Source organism: Typopeltis vanoorti, chromosome 17, assembly GCF_054136105.1.
Source record: "Typopeltis vanoorti isolate ZY-2024b chromosome 17, IOZ_Tvanoo_1.0, whole genome shotgun sequence".
Lineage (NCBI taxonomy): Eukaryota > Metazoa > Arthropoda > Arachnida > Uropygi > Thelyphonidae > Typopeltis > Typopeltis vanoorti.
Window position 1 is genome coordinate 51,754,909 of NC_143565.1, and position 24,240 is coordinate 51,779,148.

Here is a 24,240-nt window from a genome sequence, read left to right on the forward strand (position 1 = left end):
CTTCTTCAACAACCTCCAGAATATCTTACCACCTTCTTGATATTTATTTTCTGTGTTCTTGCCAAAGTCCTCCCATGACTTTTGTTTAGCTAGTTTTACACAGTGTTTCGCTTTCTTACATTTGTTTCTATATTCCCTAAGAGCACAAGCTGACTTATTTGCCAGGATCTTTTGATATGCTTTCTTCTTTTCCTTCACCCTCTTAACTTCCTGTGTCAAACAGGGAGTTCTGATTTTTCTATCCTTGAAGACAACCTCACCACATGCCTCTCTGGCTGAATCAATTAGGGTTTTCTTCAAGGCTTGACACTGAATCTCCAAGGTTTGGTTCCTGTTCTCAAACTCTTTTATTTTTTCTTCAATAATCTTTGTGTATTTTAGTCTACAGTTTACATCTGAGAACTGCTTAACTTTTATTCGCTTTAAAACTTTCCTACATGTTCTTTTCAATATTAAATTAAATTTTATTCTGCTCAAGACTAAATAGTGATCACTTCCAATTTCAAATCCTCTGTACACTCTGGTGTCCTGCACCAGGAAGAAGACATCACTATCAACAGTAACATAGTCAATGAGACTTTTCTTATTCCTAGCCTCTTCTCTCCATGTGAATTTGTGCACATTTTTATGTTGGAACATGGTGTTAGTAATAACCAGTCCATGTCCTGAGCAGAAATCCAACAGGTATTTGCCATTATTATTAGCTTTGCTCTTTTCTCCAAATTTTCCCACAATATTTTTGTATGTGTGACAGTCATTTTCTACTCTGCTATTTAGATCCCCAACAAGGACCAACTTTTCATTTTTCATTCTGTCAGTTGCTTTCTCTAAAGCCTCAAAAAATTTCTCCACTTCTACCTTAGTAGAACGCACAAATAAGTCTCATTGTCCAATTCCCCCATTCTCATATTTGTCCACATCACTCTACTTGAGACTGCCTGCCATTCAAGAAGATTAGCCTCGTATTTTGTGTTGAATACTAAGGCTACTCCTTCTTTTCCATTATTGTCATTGCCTGAATATAACATCTTGTATTTATTGCTCAGATAGATCTCACCAGATTTTGTCTTTTTTGTTTCAGTCACCCCTATTATGTCGATCTGGTACTTATCTAATTCTTTAGCTAGCTCCATTTCTTTGCCATTCAGGCTTCTTATGTTGACAGTACTGATCTTAAACTCTGGTGATGTTTTGTTGGGGTGTGTTTTCAGATTAGTTCCAGTAGCTGGCTGTTCGCTTTGCCCTGGTTCCCTGGCAAAAACAACCGGGCCTTGTTTAACCGGGCGACGCCCCAGCCGGCATGAAATTTTGTCATGTTGTACCATCATTTGTATATTGGTTTAATCCAATAAGAATACAATTTGGTCGGCTAAATCCCAAATTTGCAGCCCATCCTCGTTCGTTCGGTATCCAGGTAGATACCCAACAGGGTGCACCAAGGTGAGGATTGGACATTTGGTCAGAAGCCCTGGTCGGTTCTCCACATTCCTTTAAAGACTATGTGGAGGTCTCCTCTCAGTTATACAGCTTTGACCCTTAAGCACCCCCATAATTTTGATATTTTATCCAAACACATATACACTGTACTTACAGTGTGTATGTATATTTCGAATGTTGCAGCACCCCCACGATTTCAAGCCACGAGCTGTCACTGATATAGATCATATACTCCTAAATAAATCACTGAACGTCTCTGGAAATCTCTTAATTGAATAGCAACAACATTGTAATAAATTGGTTATGAAAATCAGCAATAAAAATATTAAATGTGTGAAAATTTGCAGAGAACTGCAGTTGCATCCTGTATGGAGAACTTACAGAACAAATAAAATATTTCAGTTATTTATGCACAGTTTTTAGAAAAGATTGCAAATTACATATGGAAATAGGCAATATGATAATCTGATATGGCAGAGAGCTATCTGAATAAATTTATATAGCATGCTATTATCATTGCACCTCCATAATGTTAAAGGAATTATTGGAGGATGTGCACACTCTTCTCTCTCTCATGCAAAGAGTTGATTGAACGGTACCTTAAATCCATTTACAATTTCTGCACTCACCACAGGTTCATGCAATGCATTCCACTCTCCATGCAAAGAACCCACTTCTCAGTCCCCTGTTCACACCTTCCTTTATACACCATCCCAGGAATGACCTCTTATTTTACTCTTGTCTACTTCTACTCTATGAAAAATCTCCTGCACATTAATCTGGTAACAATCTCTTACTAACTTGTATGTCTTAGTTGTGTCCTGTCTCCTATTCACAACTTTCTCAAAGTTGCATTTTCTCAATCTTTACTCATATTCAACATTCCATAGATCTTTCCAGTACATCCTCATCCTTGATTAAAACCAGGCAACCAAATGTGCAGGTTACAGTAGTCCATATGCAGTCGATCAATCAATACCTTATTGATCATACAAGGAAATTGTAACCTAAAATTTTGCTTCTGCATGTCAATGCCCTCATGATTATTGCCATAATCCTTTGTGATGCTCTTTCAATTTTAGCAATGTATCCTCTAAACACTGTCCATCATCACTCCCACATTTCTCTCTGTTAGTGGTTAAAAGGTTAGTGGCTCAGTCTCAGCCTCAGATGCTACAATGGTGCCAACTGGAATGAACTTTTACAGAATTTGTAGATCTCTTTTCCATTACTGTTTTCACTGTCCTAGTCCATTATCTGCACTGAATTAATAATTAAAATAATCCTCACTAGAATAAGACCCTTCATTCCCCACTCCACTGCAAACCCTCAACCCTCATCCAAGCTTTGTTTCCATAAAAAAAAAAAAAAATTGCCTTTGCATATAAATACATAGCATATGTTCAGTGGTTTAAATCAGGAAGAACAGCTTACATACACTACAGCCCCTAACAGGTGTAAAATAAAGGTTCCAACAATTCCATTCTTAGGAAATGCAATAAGCTTGCCTTCTGGTCCCTTGCTATGTGTTTTTTTTTCTTTTTTTTCCCCACCTCTCTCCCATCCTGTTGGTACCATGGTAACATTACCCAAGGATAAGGTATGTCTTTTTCCCCAACTCTTGTTTAGACAACCAAGGCCAATAATCTCCTCCACCACACATTGTTTATTGTAAGCCTCCTTGGTTCTTTCATAAGAAAAATCCTGATTAATCTCAATACTAATAAATCTCCTCGTCTAGATGGTATTCCACCAGTAGTGCTCAGAACTTATACTCCAGAATTAACACACATCCTGTATTACATATATAAGCTGTCATATTTATCTGGCATCTACCCAACAACATGGAAGCAAGCTTTTATCTAGCTTATACCTAAAAAAAATGAAAGTCAGCCACCAAACTTATTATTCCATTACTCTCATCTCAGTACTCTCAAGAGTGATGGAGAAGGTCAACAACAACTAGCTTCTTCATTTGGAGATCCATCAGTTAATTAGTGGTTACCAGTATTGATTATGTTGCCATTCTCATTCTACACCAGACCTCCTCGCTAATCTTACCCACCTTTATACACCATGGAAAGATTTGGAGAAACCCATGTGGTTGCTCGCTATCTCAAAGACATTACTGTGTCTGGGCATTAAGGCCTTCTGAACAAGCTGCCTCATGATCTGCCTCCTACTTTTTATGATTGGATTGTCAGCTTCATCTCTGGATGTTTGCTACATGTCATAGTGGATGACTTCCTCTCATCATATGTCTTTATCAATGCTGGAGTATCCTAGGGCACTATACTCTCACCCATGCTCTTCCTCCTTTACATCATTGATCTTCTCTCTCTAACTTCAAATCCTATTCACAGTTTTGCTGATGATAGTACTTTCCTTTCCTCATTTCATTCAAGAAACTCTGTAGTACTCAGATGTCAAAGCCTCAAGATGTTCCATAATCAGTGACTTAAATACTGATCTCCTTACCATTGTCAAGTGGTGTGAAGACAGATTGATGGATTTCATTGCTTTTTAAATCAGTCCTGTGTTTACCTGCAAGAAAGATCCAACTTCATTCAAGCTTATTTTTGATACCGTTCACATTCTTTTCAAGGTCAGTTTCTTCTTGTGCTGACTGTCATATCCTAATTGTCCTGCATAAACATATGACATCAGTAGCCTCCTTAGCCTCTAAACTACTTTATATTTGTTTTTCATTCAAAAAATTACTTCTCTCCTGCTCTAACACTTTATTAAGTCTCAGAATTTCCCTAAGAATTCCTGATGATATGCTGAAGAGGACAATTCACTTAATAGGTAACCCATCTCATACTCCCTTCAGTCACTTTCTTTTAGGTACTCTTTCCACATTATGCCTTCTTTGTAGGTTCTTTCATGGGTGTTTCTCTGCTGAAATGACCACTTCCATTCCTCCACCTTCTAATTATATAGTAGCCACAGGACACTGTCTAACTCCAAACATACTGAAAAAACTTCTCATCTCCCTTCATTCCATCCACACAGTGGCTTAGCTGGGGAGGGGGGATGCGGAAGGGGGTTGTCTGCCCTGAGCGGCACTTTTTTTTTGGGAGTTTTCACATGAGACACAATTTTATTTTTCAACGATTTTTTTTATTTATGCTAACTTAGTAATTTTTATTACTTAATAATTAATTTTAACAACTATACTTACAACTAAAATAAATAAAATATAAATATAACAAAACGGTTACATTTCCTATTACACTATAATTGAAATTCTTAAAAATAAAACAATAAAATACATGGCACAGCGATTGCTTTATTTGTTTATTGCCTATACCGCGTCAGCTGCGTCTCAATAGTGTCACCACAGTCAGCACATTTGCAAAAATGCATTTTTGTTTTTCATCAATGTGACATAAAACTCGAGGCTTTAAAAGTATTTTTAACTGAAAATAGGGATGAACTAGTTAACAATTCAGTAGCTTATGCCAAAGACGTTTGTAATGATCTGTGGATAGTCATGGATCGTCGGTGTAGAAAGAAGAAACTGATGGCAGGTGAAGAATCATGAGATACTGAATTATAATACGAAACTGAGTTGAGGAGAGAATTGTTTTTTTTTTTTTTCACTTGGAGTGATCCAAGAAATCACCATGTCATTTCAACAGCTTCATCTTCTTGCTGAAAATTATGCCTTCCTTGCTAGGCATGCTCTACCGACGGTGCAACACGTGCATTTGCATGGGACGACAAGTTTTTTGAGATGGCAAAATTGCATTTACTCTGCATTTGACGAGTACACTCATCTTCGCTTGATTTTAATTACCCATGCAGATGCACATTTTCAGAACGAAATTCCACCATTAAAGAGTTAATTGTCTCTCTCTTTCTGTAAAAAAAAAAAAAAAAAAAAAAAAAAAAAAAAAAAAAAAAAAAAAAATATATATATATATATATATATATATATGTTATCATCATTTTTCATTAACTTATGAATTTTCATTAGCTAATGCTACTATTTAGAATTTACAATCAGGCATGTTGAAGACTAGCTTAACATCATGGCTTTAAAACGTCATTAAAAGAGTTTTTTTTAAAAGGGAAGGGGCGGCAAAATATGCTATTGCACGGGGGTGACAAATTTCTAGAGTAGGCCCTGTTCCTTACTCCATTGAATCTTTTAAATGGTAAATACGAATGTCAACTAAATCATGATCACGATGACATTAATAAGCAGGGTTCCTCGTTGAGAGAAAAAGACTTCAGAGTTTTATCTCTGTTTGCTGCTACGCAAGACGAAACAGAGACGTGGAAAGACGGTCCCCTTGAACTTTTGGAGTTTATTCTGAAATGTAGTCTCAAGAACTCAGTTCCAAATATTGTAATACTATTGCGAATTTTCCTGACAATTGCTGTAAGTGTTGCTAGTTGTGAGAGGAGTTTTTCTAAATTAAAATTGATTAAGAATTACCTAAGATCTACAGTAAGAATTTCGTTTACGAAATCTTGCCATACTCTATAGAACAGCAACTGAGTGATGAAATAGACTTTGACAATGTCATCAACGATTTTACAAACAAAAAAGCAAGAAAAATAACATTTTAGAATGTTGGAATTAAAGTTTTATTTAAAAAATCACCAGTGTTTTAATTTCATAAGAAAGATTCCGGTAATTAGACCACATGTTTATTAAGATAAATAACATTTAAAACCAAACCCGACAAGTTTCATAAGTCATTTGACTTGCATCTTCAGAGGTCAAAGGTAACTAAAAGTTTAAACACAAGAAATGAGAAATTACTCAAAATAGTTCATTCTATGCATTTGTGGCCATCTAACTGTTCATTAAATTAAATATCCGAATGCAGATTCAGTGCAATGCTAAGTTTGAAACAATACTGTTTCAAATTTATTGTGGTACACCATATATTCTTGGAACTAATGGGTGTTTTGATTGCAGAGAAAGTAAATTATTGAGAAAGTAAAGGATATATGCATAGGACCTTCAGACATTCAAAAATTTAACACGTAGGCCAGACGGGAAGATAAGGGGAAATTCGCATGAACGAACACCAAAAAGACATGCAAAAAAGAAGAGAACACAAATCAGGCCTAGCATACCATATAACTTCCACTGGCCATAATGTACTCTGGCAAAAAAAACAAACATTTCTTACATTGAAAAAAATTGTTACATAAGGAAATTTAAAGATGCTGCAAGCATGCTGAGAATTCCAACACAATGCAACAAAAACCCGGCCTAATTCTACACCAAGTTTGGTTAGCATTGATAAAAAATATACCCAAGTTAGACCTCGGACAACTTGAACGTAAACAACAGAACGTGACAGCATCCAGCATTGTTTCAAACTTAGCATTGCACTGAATCTGCATTCGGATATTTAATTTAATGAACAGTTAGACGGCCACAACTGCATAGAATGAACTATTTTGAGTAATTTCTCATTTCTTGTGTTTAAACTTTTAGTTACCTTTGACCCCTGAAGATGTAAGTCAAACGACTTACGAAACTTGTTGGGTTTGTTTTTTATTGTTATTCATCTTAATAAACATGTGGTCCAATTACCAGAATCTTTCTTATGAACTGCTAATCCACAGAAACCTACTCCTGCAATTAGAATTTATTTCCCTATACGTTGTTTTGACTGTTTTATAGTATTTTTGGTGTGTATTGAGAGGGATGGCAAACTCATGGACCGCCCGGGCAGCAAAAGCTCTAGCTACACCACTGCATCCACCTCTGTAATAATCTGCCCTCCTCATACTGTTTTCTCCAACAACCCTAACTTCTTAAGCATGTTAACAATTACTACTTTCTCCTTAATCACTTGCCTGCATATGACACTGTTGTGTTATAGGTCTTGGGACCTTTCATGTGTGTGTGTGTGTGGTGTCATTAGGATCCAAAATTCACAAATAAATACCATCTGATTGCACTGACCAGCTGCTTATGCAAGATTCTGGAATGAATTGTTAACTCTTGTCTTTTATGATTTCTGGAGCAGAAACAACCTTTTATCCAGAACACAATCTGACTTCTGAAAATATCACTTTACCACTGATCATCTTGTCTGGCTGGAGGCATCCATTAGAGATACTTTTCTAAAACATGAACATCTAGTATCAGTTTTTTTAGATATGGAAAAAGCATATGACACTGCTTGGAGATTTGGAATATTGAAAGATATACATAATTTCAGACTTCTCCCTCAATTTATCATTTGAAAATCTCCCTCTTTTTATCAAAAACTTGTTATCCAACCAAATCTTCCAAGTCCAGGTGGATACTGCCCTCTCCTGCCCATATAATCAAGAGAAGGGAGTCCTACGAGGTTCTGTTCTAAGTATCACACTTTTTGCAATCAAGGTCAACTCAATAACAGAACAACTTCCTCCAGCAGTAAGTAATGCCATATATGTGGAAGATATTACCATCTATCATTCATGTGATACGAAAGTCACAGAATCACAGCTGTAGCAAGACATTGACTATCCCTCAAAATGGGCTCTATCAAATGTATTTACATTTTCAAGGTATACATTTTTGGTCGTTTTTATAGATAGAAATACACTTTTATTAATACAGACCAGTATTTTACAAATAAACATTTATTAAAACCTACCAGTTTCGCCAGCAAACTGTCTGGGCTTTTTCAAGGTATTACGGAGATATGAAAGTAAATGCAAATTAATTTGCATTTACTTTCATATCTCCGTAATACCTTGAAAAAGCCCAGACAGTTTGCTGGCGAAACTGGTAGGTTTTAATAAATGTTTATTTGTAAAATACTGGTCTGTATTAATAAAAGTGTATTTCTGTATTTACATTTTCTCAGCAGAAGACAGTTTGTGTGCATTTCTGCTGCAGGCAGAGTCTTCATCAAGATTATCCACAAGCCAAGTTCTTGGGACTGATATTTGATAGTAAACTCACTTTCCTCCCTCATATATGTCAGTTAAATCAGTGCTTCCCAAACTTCTGGATTTCAGGCCCCCCTTTGGAAAAATTAAATTATTTCACGCCCCCCCCCCCCTCGAAAAAAATCGTAATATAGACATATATTATTAAAATATTTATTGTATTTATATTCAATACAAAACATACACAGCGAATACTGCAAAATTCAAATTCAAATATTATATTTTTAGCATTTTACATACACATTTGACATGGCACATTATCTCATATTTTTATATAGATAGATATATTGTTATTGTACATTTGCAGTACAACCGCATGAAACATAAGTTATTAGAAATAAAGAAAGAATTAAAAACATAAAAGAAGTTTAATAATTTAATGTGATGGATGTGTTTCAGTATTGCTACACAAAAAGTCAATATCAGGTAAAATTTTTGAAACTGCAATTCTTAGATTTCGGCTTTGAAATGAAACTTATATGAATAAGCATATATTTACTAATATTCATTAAGCGCAGAAATACGCAGAAGCAAAATTTGTGAACCCGCAACAATTTGTAATTTTTTCCCATTAAAATATAAAAAATATCAAAAAGAAATAATAAATAATAAAAATTAAATACGTTTCTTTTAAGATAAAAAAAATCTACTTAGTCTTAAAAGATTTTAAATTTGTTTTCATTATTTCACTGCCCCCTCAACAAAACCTACAGCCCCCAAGGGGGCCGCGGCCCACAGTTTGGGAAGTGCTGAGTTAAATGACAAGTGCCATAAAGCAATGAACATTCTATGCTCCCTATCTTCTACCCATTAGATGTTCTATGCTTCGATTGAACAGAGCACTGATAAGATCAAAACTTGATTATGGGTCATAAGGCAATACTTCAGCCAGGGAGAGTACACTGTACTGGCTAAACCCTATTCACCAGCAAGCCATCAGAATTGAATCTCTGATTGTCAAGAATCTCTACAACACTTCACAGACTGCCATAAAACCTTTTGATTTTGCAGATGAAAACTCTCCTAAAAGCTCTTGAAATTGTGGCAAGATAACATAGCTCAGACACTGTCAATTTCACTTCTAGCAGGCAATCTTACTTGCCAGCATTTAGCTTTTCTTTCAGCAAGCTACCAGAAATTTCGCTCATCCTGTCATCTATCAGCAGCTCTTCAAAGCTCATAGAACTGAACACTGATTTTGTGGCTCCGAGAGATGGGTAAAAATTAGAGGACCTAGTGGGATATTCTGCTGTCTTTCCAGACACTGTTATATCCACACAGACCCCACTGCAGTGTAGCAACATTACAGCAGAGCTGTATGCGATAGAGTTTGCATTAAAATACATTAGATTTCATCGCTTCCAAAGGTGCATAATATATTCAGACACACAAAGTTCTTCTATGCAATAATAAGTGTAGAGCTACAGCAACATCCGGTACTCTTTTGAATTGAACACTTCTTTCAGTTACAGAAGCTGCACTGTTGTTTGCTTATGTTGAATTTCAAGCCATGTTGGGATTAAGGGAAACAAGGCTGCAGATACTGCAACAGTTATGGTAGCTTGTTTCTTAAACATCCAGCATCATCTGCCTATACTATACACAGATTATCGGCAGATATCAGACAAAAACTCCTATCCCAGTGGTAGCTATCTTGGAACAGAGAGATTAATAAGTTCTACAAAATGAAACATGAAATTAAGTTATGATAGTCTAGGCTTCACAGAGTTCGAACAGAGGAATTTGTTCTCTGCTAGGTTCTGCATAGGTCACAGTAATTTTACACACTCTTATTTACTGAGGGCTGATGACCCACCTATGTGTGAGAAATGCAACACCTGTCTTACTATTGTCATATTCTGGTGGAGTGCCAGCACTTCAGATAAGAGAGGAGTGATATTTTTCTTATCTGACTGAGCTCTATTCTCTCAGGCAGATGTTACCAGACTTGGACAAATTAGATGGCATTTTTAAATTCTTAAAAAGAATTAATTTATTCAGTCACATTTGATTATAAATTTTTATATTTAGATACCATATTGTAGATACTAAACCTGTATATACATTTTGTTTAATCATTTATTGTTATTATTATTATTAGACAGCTCCAGTGAGTCCAAAGACTCATTGAGGGAGGGCATCTGCTCTACGACTCTGTCTCCGCCACTCAATCTGCCAACTGACCACAACTACACCAACACCATCTACCACTGACCACCACCACTAGTATTTCCAAAGACAATCACAAACATCCATACCCACAATGGGTTTCGAACCCGCAGCCTTTCTGCTGGAGAGCAGATATGCTAACCACTCGGCCAGCCAGGCTGGCTGAGTGGTTAGCATATCCTTAATTTATATTCTTATAACTTTTTTAGTATCTTATATATGTAGGTGTTGATTAATACCTTGTATAGAGAAGTATTTATTAATACTTTTAAGGTATAGATACCCTATTTTTTATATCTACTTTATTTTATCGCTCCTTATAACTGCTTATTAGTACTTAGTGTAGATATCTGTTTATTAATACATATGGATACTTCACACTTTGTGCATACATTTTATCTTATTTACTGGTTTATCTCCTTTTGACTATTTCCTGATTTGACTATCTCCATTTGACTGTTAGGAAATAGTCAAATGGAGATTAATAATACCTAATATTTCCTGTGTACTTCTGTAACCTATCCTGGTGCAGTATGACCTATGCTGTGCCTGTACCATAAAACAACAAATCAATCAACCAACCCAGCTGATCTCTAGATATTTTCAGGACTGTTGCATAAGAGTGTTCAATAGACTTAATACTGAACAAAATTGTTCACATTTTTAAGAAAAAAAATGCTAATTTCATTTTTTTGTGGTTTTAAGTTGTTTTTTTTTATCTTCTCTGAGAGCATTATCTATTGATAATGATTTTATATTGTATTCAGTGTTTATTTAATTATACTTCACCAAAAAAAAAAACAAAAAAAAACAGGTTTTGTTGACGGTTTGTGATGTGCAAGAATTTTTCTCTTTTGTATTAGCTCAAAGATCGTGATGCCAAACTAGAAGAAGCTGGCGACCTCCATCGTTTTCTTCGTGACTTGGATCATTTCCAGATGTGGCTTACAAAGACTCAAACAGATGTTGCTTCTGAAGACATTCCATCAAATCTTGCTGAAGCAGAGAAGTTGCTTAGTCAGCATCAGCAAATAAGAGAGGAAATTGATAATTATACTGAAGATTATAACAGTATGATGGAGTATGGTGAGAAAGTAACACAAGATCAGACTGACCCACAGTATATGTTTCTCAGAGAGGTATGGCCACATTGTGTCTTTTTTAAATCTTATCTTTTAATCTTCTTGTAGATTTTAGAACTCACATGTATTATATAATGCTAAAGATACTAGTTGATGTTCAATATATAAATTGATATCAAATATATAAATTGATTAAATAAAATGTAAATAGACATTTAAATTAAAAATTAAGTATATGAATTAAAGTTAATTTTGAAGCAGTGCAATTTCTCTATAAGAAACCTCCATCACTAATCTGTTTTATCTGGAACTTAATTAAGCCCATCAGATCTTTTCAGATTGGGTCAATGCAGCAAGCTTTCACTGGATTTGTTACTCAGACTGATAAGGGTACAGCAATTTTGATTCAAGATAGAAAATAATATTGTAAAACAAACTTTAATGGTATCGCCCTCTTTCTGATTGCGGTGATCCACCTTCTAATACATTTAATAGACTAAACAAATAATTGATGACTTACCATTTGGAATGAAGAAACCAAAAAGAAATTTGAATACTATTGTGGCCTACTCTCTTAGATTGTATAGTGTCTGAAAATTCATAAAGCAGCTAACCCATTACTACCTTTCAGCTACTAAGGTTTGCCTTGTTACAAAGTATCTGATTTACTAACATGTTTCATAGGTAAGCCCATATCCTTATCATGTACAGTCTCCATTTTAAAGGGAGAAAAAATCTCAAAACTTTGCTCACATGACCTCTTAATCATTCTTAATATTGTCTTTGTTATCATTAATGTCGATTACATGATGATGAAAATTAGTTACTCCAACAATACTTTTGCACAGATAGTTTTCGTCTCTTCGATTTTATCATCCACTTGGACTATTTCACTTTTTTAGAACAAATTTTACTAGAAGATTAAAATTTGTAAAATGACTGCTGTGGGTAGTCATCTTCTCCTATCTTCACAAATTAATTTGTAGAATCTCTCCTAATGATCAGCAGTGTTTATCCACACATACAGTTTGCTCTTGAAATTAAAAAGGAAACTCAGTTACTTCCTTTGTACTTCATCAGCCAGTGAGAGCTTCAGTTTTACTTTGTATCTGTAAGTCACACTGCCATCCTACCCAAAAGTTGAGCACTATTAAATCTTGTTCTGTGACCTCTGCTGAGATATTATTAACACTGGAAATACATTGTATCAGAACTGCCTTCTTGTCTAACAGCTTCAGTGAGGCTTTTTTAAACAAGGTCATTAACATAAAAAAGATGTATTGCTAATAATTTGTAATTCTTGTTTAAGAGCTTGTTCATTAGAGCAAATTGTTATAGCTCTGTTTTTGAGGGTGTTAATGATTCCAAGTTTTTCCGAAGGGTGGTGATATGAGTTAGCATGTATATATTGGCTGCTATGTGTTGGGCTGTGGTAAACAGTGAAGGATAGACTGCATGAGGGAAGATGTGTGACCAGTGTATCTAGGAAAGGAAGCAAGTTCTGATTTTCAATTTCAGGAGTAAATTTTATGTGCTCATGTTGTTTGTTCAGGTAACTGAGGAAGGTGTTTGGTGGCCAGATAACAGATCAACTTACATTTATCAGAATTAACTAGTCTCCAATAGCAACACTTATCTTCCAAACTATAATCTGACTAACAGGATTAAGAATAAAACTGTGAAATTACTTAAGCCTTATCAATTCTTGGCCATCAGACACTGTTAAAAAAATTATTACCCCATTACACCTGTTCTCCCAGAATGTGTTGTTCCCAAGGCCCACAAACATAACATTCCACTTTGGTTGATAGTTGAGGGTATAGGCAGCCTAAATTATCACCTAGCCAAAATTTAGTGCCAACACTCAAGAAATTGGTAGGTCACCCACCCCTTCTATATAAAGAACACACAACACTTCATAAACAAAATTAAAAACATAATACTCCACAAAGATGATTTATCACTCAGATTTGACCTTTCTGCCCTTTTCACAAATGTCCCAATCAGTGACACAATTCTTCTCTTATAGAACAGAAATTTCTGCCTGACATTGATCCATCCCTCTTTGCCCACATGCTACATTCCAGTTACTTTACTTCATGTGGCAAAATAATTTTTACCTACAAAAAAGAAGATATGGCTATGAGCTCACACCCCCATTTGATAACTTTTATATGGAAGCTTTTGAGCAAAGTGCTCTAGATTCCATTACTTTAAAACTTACAGTTTGGCTTATATACGTTGAGGACATTTTTTTGTTATCTGGTCACACAGCTGCCAAATTAAACACTTTCCTTAGCCGCCTGAAAACAATGAGTGCATATAATTACTATTGAAATTAAAAATCAGAACTCGCTTTCTTTCCTGGATACACTGGTCACACGTCTTCCCTTAGGCAGTCTGTTATTCAGTGTTTACAGCAAGTCTATACATACTGGCAAATATATACATGCTAACTCCTATCACCATCCTCCCAAAAACTTGGAATCATTAAAACCCTCAAAAACAGAGCTATAACAATTTGCCTTAATGAACAAGCTCTTAAACAAGAATTACAAATTATTAGCAATACATTTATAAATGATGGCTATAGCAAAAATACTATCAGTAAACTTCTTAAAAAAATTCATATAATATAGATTACAGTAAAACCATAACTATCCCCTACATTAAAGGATTATCAGAAAAAATTAATTGAATTTTACACCTAATCTTAATGCCACTTGTGATCTGTGAGAGGCCTACTTCACCAAAACAATTTTGATGAAGCAGGCCTCTCAGATCACAGTCTTAACACCTATACACTAAATTGATTGGAAGAGTACATGTTCTTGACATCATACAAAAACTTCATAGGAATGGAAATTTAAAGAAGCCTATGAAATTTTGATTAAGCTAATCTTAGCAATAATTGTGGCATAAAAATCCCAAGAATTTGGATGGCACACATTCAACCCACTTAGTTCTTCAAGTTTTCCAGCACACCCTGACGTTAGGACTCTATACAATTTTTTCAGCTTTTATTGGCCACCATCTATACTGTTTTATTTTAATTTATATATATATTTATATGAATAACTTTTGTGTGAGCATGTTGCTCACTCTAGCTTAATTTATTTTTGTAACCAAAGCATACCATGTAGATTGTAATGCAGCTTGTTTCTTTGTATATATGTATACTGTGTATACTCCAGATGATGATCTCAATGTGAAGGTCGAAATGTCAAGTAAATATTTTGGTTTATGTGAAACTGAAGTTTTACTCTAACATGGTAGTTAGAATAAAATAATTTTTATGATGAACACATTATTATTAATTTACACTAATAGTCTATTAATAATTCATTTACACTGATAATTTTATTAAATGTACATAATTATATGCCCCTTTTAATTAAATTTCTATGAAATACTATTAAAATAAAATTACAAATGAAATCCATGAATGCTGTATTCAATGTAAGATCTGCATGACAAGCTTAAAAAAAAAAAAAATAAAATAAAAAGAGGTTGAATGTTAGGCAGATCACACAATCATTGCGTGGGGGATGGGTCATTAGATTAGCTGATTTTTGCTCACCAGTTTGCTGAGATTTTTCCAAATTTTGTTAATCACATAAATTCAAATTGAAGTTATGTATATAAGCTCAAATCTCCATAAATCCACCTCTCAGTTTCTACTGACCTGCTGTAATTTGTAGTGACATTGGAATTTTAACAAAGAAAGATTGCTCAGTCAAGAAAAATAGTTACAGTTCATTTAATATTTAATGTTTTGTTTTCATTGGATTAAGAAACACAGTTGACCTGCTGTAGCAGACACCAATATAACACTTATCTACTATGACAAACTCATCTGCTTTAACAAAACTTGTAATTACTTTTATTTAGTGAATTAATCTGTAAAATAGAATTGTGCCTATGTAATTTTCATTATAGTGGGTGAGTTTGTTATAATTGTCTTCTATAGCAGGTCAACAGCATTCTTTTTTATAAACAAATTTTCCTGTGGTCTTTTTAACTGCTCAATATTAAGTTCAGTGTACAAGTCATTACTGCATCAGTTACCAGGGTTTGAATGAAGTGTTGTATAAAAACATCCAAATAAAGAAAAAACTGTTGCAGATTTCATAGATTAGTTGAACATCTAATCTATTAGTACAGTGGTTCCCAGCCTTTTTTCCACTTATGTACCCCTTTTAAACCCATTTGTATAATTTGTACCCCTTGTTTTTAAAATAGATGTTTTAAAATACTGACACTTTTGTCCAGTGCCTATCTTAATGTAAAATTCTTTACTTTACTTGTTTTTCTGCCAAATTTCAACACAGAATTCTGGAAAGATAAATATTTTAAAAAAAGATAACTGGCAAACATTTAATGAAAATCAAAAGGACAGTGTTCAAACCAGTTTTAACTTATGGATCTGAGAGCTGGGTCAGAAGTAAAACACTTGACCAAAGACTAGAGGCCGCAGATATGAGATTCCTGAGAAAGATTAGAGGTGTGAACAGATGACATCAATGGCAATATCATATTAAAAACAAGGATATTAGGAAAGAACTTGACATCGTCAGCATCCAGGAATGCGTTAGCAGAGCTAATCTCAGGTGGTATGGTCACTTAAACAGAATGGGAGAGGAAAGATTAGAAAAACAAGTGTTTTCTGCCATGTTGGCAGGGAAATGACCCAGAGGAACACCAGGATATAGGTGGATTGATAAGGTACAAAGTGCCTTAGATGATAGAAATATAAGATCTAATAATATTGGAGTCTTGACAAGTAATAGGCTGATTTGGAGGAAAATTGTAGATAGGAAGTTAGTAATGATGTAAATTTTTCCCTGCCAACCTGGCAGAAAACACTTGGTTTGCTAATCTTTCCTCTCCCATTCTGTTTAAGTGACCATACCACCTGTACCCCCCCCCTTGAGGGTAAATGGCAGGAATTTGATGATGATTAAAAGGAAATAACTAAAGAAGAATTAGAAATCAGCCTGAAAGAAACAAGAAATGGAAAATCACCTGGGGAAGATATGCTAGGTTCAGAACTATATAAATATGCAGGACCAAGGTTCAAAGAAAGACTCCTATTATTTTTAAATAATATCTATTCCACTGGTAACCTCCCAATAGAATGGAAAAAAGCAATTGTGATTCCTATCTTTAAAAATGGCAGTAGAGATGACCCTAAAAACTATAAAGGTATAAGTATACTAAATTCCTGTTACAAAATATATAGCAGAATTTTAAATAGCAAACTAATGAAATATTCCAAAAACTTTATTTTAGAAGTACAGAATGGATTTAGTAAAGGACGATTATGTGTAGACCTGGCCTTTTGCCTAAAATTAATAATAGAGAAAAAAAGAGAATACAATTTAGAAACACATATTACATTTATTGACTTCGAAAAAGCATTTGATAAAGTTAAAAGAAGCATTTTATTTAACATATTAAAAGAAAAACAAATACTAAATAATATTCTAAAAGCTATCATAAATATATATGAAAATAATCAAATTCAAATAAGATTAAATCGTGAGCTATCATATACGAGAGAGATAAATCAAGGAGTCCGAAAAGGATGTCTACTCTCAGCAACTCTTTTTATATCTACCTAAATGGAATAAAAATTTCCATTAAGGTATTAAACTTTCTCCCACTGTGAACGTCAACACTTTCCATTTTGCCAATGACCAAATAATAATTACAAATTCTGAAGATAATTTACAGAAAGCTATTTTAAATCTAAATGAGATAGCCAAAGATTATGGAATGATAATATCAACAGAAAAATCAAAAACTATGGCCATTAAAAGACAAGAACCAATAAGAACTAAAACAGTAAATACAATATTATAGAACAGGTGAATTCATTTAACTACCTAGGCTGTATGATTACACATGAAAATGAAAAATATATAAACCTAAAAATTGCAAAATATTTAAAAATGACAGGTGTAATTAACTCTATATTTATATCAAACCTAGTTAAAAAAACAAGCCAGACTAAAAGTATACAGTACATTAGCCCTGCCAGTCTTATTGTATAGAAGTGAAATCTGGACAATAAAACAAAAAGACAAACAAAGATTAAAAACAACTAAAATGAAGTTTATGAGAAAAACTGCAAAGTATACTCTATTTGATCACAAAGAAACGAAGAAATTATGAAAGAATTAAACCAAGAATCAATAATGGAAAAAATTAAAAAAATATAGACATAAATGGATTGAACACGTTCAATGAATGAAAATAGACAGATTACCAAAACCAGCCGTAAAGTACAAGCCGTTAAGAAAAAGAAAACCAGGATGCCCTCTTATTCATCAAATTCCTGACATTTACCCTCAAGAAATGTACAGGATATGATAGTACTACATTTAAAATTTACATCATTACTAACTTCCTGCCTACAATTTTCTGTCAAATCAGTCTGTTACCTGTCAAAGCTACAAAATTGTCAGATCTTATATTCATATATCTATCTTCTAAGGCACTTTTTACTGTATCAATCCACCTATATCTTGGTCTTCCTCTGGGTCTTTTTCCTGCCAACCTGGCAGAGAACACTTGTTTGGCTAATCTTTCCTCGCCCATTCTGTTTAAGTGACCATACCACCTGAAATTAGCTCTGCTAACACATTCCTGGATGCTGACAATGTCAAGTTCTTTCCTAATATCCTCATTTTTAATATGATATTACCATTGATGTCATCTGTTCACGCCCCTAATCTTTCTCAGGACTCTCATATCTGCGGTCTCTAGTCTTTGGTCAAGTGTTTTACTTCTGACCCAGCTCTCAGATCCAAAAGTTAAAAAGTGTTTGTACACACTGTCTTGTATATAGCTAATTTAGTGTTTTGACTGATTTCTCTCTTATTCCATATAAATTTATTCAGTTGACTTCCTACCATACCAGCTTTGTTGATTTTGTTGTCTAGTTCCATATTTAATTTACCATCTTTACTAAAAATCGTGCATAAGTAGCTGAAATGTTTTACTTGTTCTATAGGTTCTCCATTCACAATGCTGATATTTTCAATGCTTCTGCCTATTTTCATTATCTTTGTCTTGTTATTACTGACCTTCATCCCATATCTATCACAACAGTTATTCAATTTATAAGTACCATGAAAAGCCAAACGGCTATTTTTTCTGGCGAGGTTGATAAGTAAAGGGGGGTAAAAGATCGTAGTTTTCGATCTTAGTTTCGCATACTGGCTGAAAAACAATAAGGGATTTTTATCCCCCTTTATTTAGTTATTCAATTTATTCAGGGAATCTTGCATCCTTGTAGCAGATTTATTTAGAAGTATAACATCATCTGTAAAGCAAGGAGCTGACATTAACATCTCCAATTTTGATATCAGGTTTAATACCACTTTCCTTCATAATGTAATCCATATAGATAATGAATAACAGAGGTGATGATGTACATCCTTGTCTGACACTAGATTTAACATTAAACTATCTCCTTGTACTCCCTCCAATTCTAACTGCTGACTTACAACTCAAATAAAGGCTAAGTATTGCTAGATATAATGATCTACTGATACTATACAACTGTAGCGTTTTGAATTTGTCTCCATTTACAATCTCTGAATTGGGAGATGCCTTGGAGAGACTAGATATAAATAAATCATGTGGACCAGATAACATACAAGGAATTATGATCAAACATCTTCCTTCCCTAGCCCTAGTTTGGCTACTTCACCTATACAACAATAGCCTAAAACAAGGAAAAGTTCCAAGACTGGAAGACAGCCACAGTCATACCAATCTTAAAGCCTAACAAACCGCAAGACCAACCAGGAAGTTATAGACCAATTTCACTGACTTCAATTCCAGGCAAATTAATGGAAAAAATGATACTCCAACGCTTGAATTACTATCTAAACAAAAATAGTATACCACCACATTTTCAGGCTGCCTTTAGAAGAAATCACTCAACAACTGATCAACTTTTCTACTTAACCCAGACAATTCAAGATGACTTCCAGACCAAACCTACCAAATCCACCATTGCAGCTTTTATAGATTTTAGCAATGCCTTTGACAAGGTGTGGAGGCAGAAACTCTTTTCCAAACTTTGTCATATTGGAATAGAAGGGAAAGCTCTTAACTGGATCTTTGACTTTCTAAGAAATAGAACAATTCGAGTTAAAATAAATAATACCTTTTCCAAGAAAGTGAAAATAAGACAGGGACTCCTGCAAGGTAGCATTTTGAGCTCACTCCTTTTTTCCATCTACTTAAATGACTTAGATAAAAATATAAATAAAGAAACAAAGATAGCTATGTTTGCTGACGATTTGGTCCTATTCTCAACTCACAACAACCTAGAAACAGCAGAAGGCCACTTAAACAAAGCCATTGAAAATTTAGCTACATACTGTGAAAACCAAAAAATCAAAATTAACCATACTAAATCAGAAATCTGTGTTTTTTTTATTAATAACCACCTCAGAAAGTTGAGGCCAAAGATTAAGCTAAACAGTCAACTAATTACATTTAATGAAAACCCCAAATACCTTGGAGTTGCTCTGGATCCTTCGCTAAGCTTCAATAAACATATCAACAATGTTGCAGTCAGAGCAAAAAGAAGACTAAATATCATGAAAAGTATCTCAGGTAAAGAGTGGGGAGCCGATGCTAAAACCTTAAAAGTCACATATACCTCTATTATCCGTACCATAATGGAATATGCTTCGCCTATCAGGATGCAAACGTCACAAACCAGTTTAGACAAGTTTATAAAAATTCAGAAATATGCAGCTAAAATCACATGTGGACTAAGGAATACAACTCCTGGAAAAATAGCTGAATTCGAATCCAACCTTGTTCCTTTAAAAATTAGGCTGCAAGAAAATCTTACCAAATTTGTAGAAAAAAGAGCCAACCTTGCACATCATAGAACAAGTGAACTTTTTAAGAACTGGTAACCAACAAACAGAATAAAGAAAAAATCAGCAATGCATGAAATCATAGAAAATAAAATTCCCTTGGATTGTCCCAATAAAATAGCCGACTACCCAGCACTTCCTTTAAATCAAGACAGGAAAAATATAGTTATCAACTCTGAAATAGGGAAACATGAGAAAAAAAAACCTAGAAAACCCTTAAATCTTGAGATCATTAGCCCTTTCAAAAATAAGAAATATGGACCTGACTCAATAAAGATCTACACAGATGGCTCCAAAAATCCAAATGGCAATTCTGGGAGTGGCATACTCATCTATGGCTCTCATAATATGGAACTAAAAACAACTGACAGTATTGGATGCAACTCATCCCATGCAGAATTAATAGTAATTAACACAGCACTGCAATATTTGGACAAACAAAACCCGAAGGAGTTTATTTTTTTCGCAGATTCCTTAGCAGCCCTTCAAGCTATTAAGAACTGCTACACTAACCATCAAGAAATACTTAGAGACATAGCAAAAAACATAAACTACATAAGGATTCCAAAATAATCTTCCAATGGATCCCATCCCATGTGGGATTAAAGGGTAATGAAACTGCAGATAAATTAGCAAAAATGACTGCAACATCAAGTGATACCACAGATTTCGATCTTTTTAAAACCCCCCAAAAAGAAAACATAAAAAGAACAATTCTTCAGGACATGACTCACCGCTGGTACTTAGCAGAAAATCCAGGAGCTACCATCAACTCCAAGTTTAATCACAGTGCCACTACCATGATCTGTCGCCTCAAGACCGCCACACAAGACCAATCAAGTTTAGCAATGGCATAAAAGTTTTCCCCACCTGCAAAATCTGTAACATCGAGGAAGCATCACCAATGCATTTGCTAAACTGTATGAACATTTCCAAATGTGAACTCTATAACAACCCAGAAAAGGTTCTGTATAAAATACATGAACTCGACCTCTATGATCTGGTGTAATAATACCATGGGATAATAATAATAAAAAAAAAAAAAGCATTTTGAATAGCTTCTCTCTTGGCACCTTGTCATATGCTTTTTCCAGATCTACAAATCTTAAATACAGATCTTTGTTATATTCCCATGACTTTTCAACTATTTGTCGCAAAGTGAATATCTGATCCTGACAGCCTCTATTTTTCCTGAATCCAGCTTGTTCCTCACCAGGCTTCTCTTCCACAATCCTTCGCAACCATTTCTCAAGTATACTTGCATAAATCTTACCAGGAACACTCAGTAGAGAAATTCCTCTGTAATTCGCACAATCAGTTTTATTTCCCTTTTTATAAATGGGTACTATGAGAGCTCTACTCCAATCATCTGGAATTCGTCCTTCTGTCCAGGTCTGAACTATGCAGCGTAGCTACTTTAAAACTTTTATACTTCCATACTTGAGCATTTCTGGTCTAATATCATCTATTTCAGCTGCCTTTCCACATTTCAGACTTTTGATGGCTTTTTCTACTTCAAGCATGGATATGTATTCCTGATTGCATGCCTGGTCAGTGTTTTTTTATCACTGTGCCGTCATCACTGCTAGTTTCATTTAGCAATTTTTTTGAAGTAATTACTCCATACTTCAAGGATATCTTTTTCTCCAGTTTTCATATGACCTTTATCATCTCTAATTCCTTTTACAGCACTCTTTCCTCCATTTCTGAACTTCTTCAACAATCTCCAGATATCTTGCCACCTTCTTGATATTTATTTTCTGTGTTCTTATGAAAGTCTTCCCATGACTTTTGTTTAGCTAGTTTTACACAATGTTTAGCTTTCTTACATTTGTCTCTGTATTCTCTAAGAGCACAAGCTTTTGCCAGAAACTTTTGATATGCTTTCTTCTTTTCCTTCAATGCCTCTTTAATTTTCTATATCCACCAAGGAGTTCTGATTTTTCTATCCTTGCAGACAACCTCATCACTTGTCTCTGGCAGAATCAGTCAATGTTTTCTTCAGAGCTTGCCACTGAATCTCCAAGGTTTGATTCCTGTTCTCAAACTCTTTCATTTTTTTGTTGAATAATGTTTGTATATTTTAGTCTACAGTTCACATTTGAGAGCTGCTTAACTTTATTCATTTTAAAACTTTCTTTCATGTTCTTCTTTTCAATATGAAATTCAATTTTATCCTGCACAAGACTAAATAGTGATCACTTCCAATTTCAAATCCTTGTACACACTCTAGTGTCCTGCACCAGAGAGAAAACATCACTATCAACAATAACATAATTGATGAGACTTTTCTTATTCCTTGCCTCTTCTCTCCATGTATTCCAATAGAAATTCAACAAGTATTTGCCATCATTATTAGCTTTGCTCTTTTCTCCAAATTTTCCCAAAATATTTTTGTATGTCTGACAATCATTTCTTACTCTGCTATTTAGATCCCCAACAGGAAACCAACCTTTCATTTTTCATTGTGTCAGTTGCTTTTTCTAAGGCCTCAAAAAATTTCTCGACTTCTACCTTAGGAGAACCTTCTGTGGGACCATAGGCACAAATAAGTCTCGTGCAGTTCCCCATCCTGATATTTGCCCACATCACTCTACTTGAAATTGACTCTTATTCAAGAAGATTAGCCTCGTATTTAGTATTGAATACTATGGCTACTCCTTCTTTTCCTTGATTGTCATTGCCTGAATATAACATTTTGTATTTATTGCTCAGCATGATCTCACCAGTTTTGGTCTTTTTTGTTTCAGTCACCCCTATCATGTCGATCTGGTACTTATCTAATTGCTCAGCTAGCTCCATTTCTTTGCCATTCAGGCTTCTTATGTTGATAGTTTGTTGTTGTTATGATCCATCGAGTCGTTTTCGACTCCTGGCCACTCCACGAACATACATTCTCCATTCCGATGTGTCCCTGACCATGTCTTTCAAAACCTCCAAGCGCACCCCAGTTACTTCCTTAACTTCATCCATCCACCCATCTAATTCTTGGTCTTCCTCTTCTCCTGCTTCTATCAACTTTAGCAAGCATCATCATCTCCACACTGTCATTTGCTCGCATAATATTTCCAAAGTATAACAATTTTTGCTTGTTGATCATAGCTTCAAGGGAGCAATCTGACTTTATTCTGTCTATCACTGATTTATTGGTTTGCTTTGCAGTCCATGGTATTCTTAGTAAGCGTCTCCAAACCCATAATTCAAATGCATCTATCTTCTTTCACTTTTTCTCAGGCCCAACTTTCACATCCATACAGCACCACAGGGAATACCATTGCTTTCACGATTCTGATTTTTGTTGTGAGACTAATAACTTTATCTTTATAGATCTTGCTTAAATTTGTCATTGCTTTTTTCCGAGTAATAATCTTCGGTAAAATAACCATCTTTATCAATTCGCGATCCTAGGAACACAAAATTGTTAACTGCTTCCATTTTCTCTCCATCTACTTCAAAATCATTAAGTTCATATGTTGCCATAACTTTTCTTTTTGAGGTTAAGTTTAAGACCATATTTAGCACTTTCTTCTTTAACTTTCATGATAAGTTCCTTCAAATCTTCTTTGCATTCTGCTAGCAAGGTGGTATCATCTGCATATCTCAAATTAATATTTTTTCCACCAATTTTAATTCCAACTGGAGACTCCTCCAGTCCTGCCATTCTTAAAATGTATTCGCTGTACAAGTTAAACAGGTACGGAGATAAAATACATCATTGTCGCACC

At 34.6% G+C, this 24,240-nt stretch overlaps 1 protein-coding gene across 4 annotated transcripts in view; it reads left to right on the plus strand.

Moving 5' to 3' along the window:
- The window catches only part of LOC150097387 (spectrin beta chain-like), a 795,721-nt gene that overhangs the window by 420,117 nt on the left and 351,364 nt on the right, over positions 1-24,240 (plus strand). For all 4 annotated transcript variants that reach the window (XM_090407783.1, XM_090407784.1, XM_090407785.1 and 1 more), the window contains exon 23: positions 11,388-11,663. In XM_090407783.1, the coding sequence (XP_090263909.1) occupies positions 11,388-11,663 (276 nt within the window). The remainder of the gene's footprint in view (positions 1-11,387; positions 11,664-24,240) is intronic.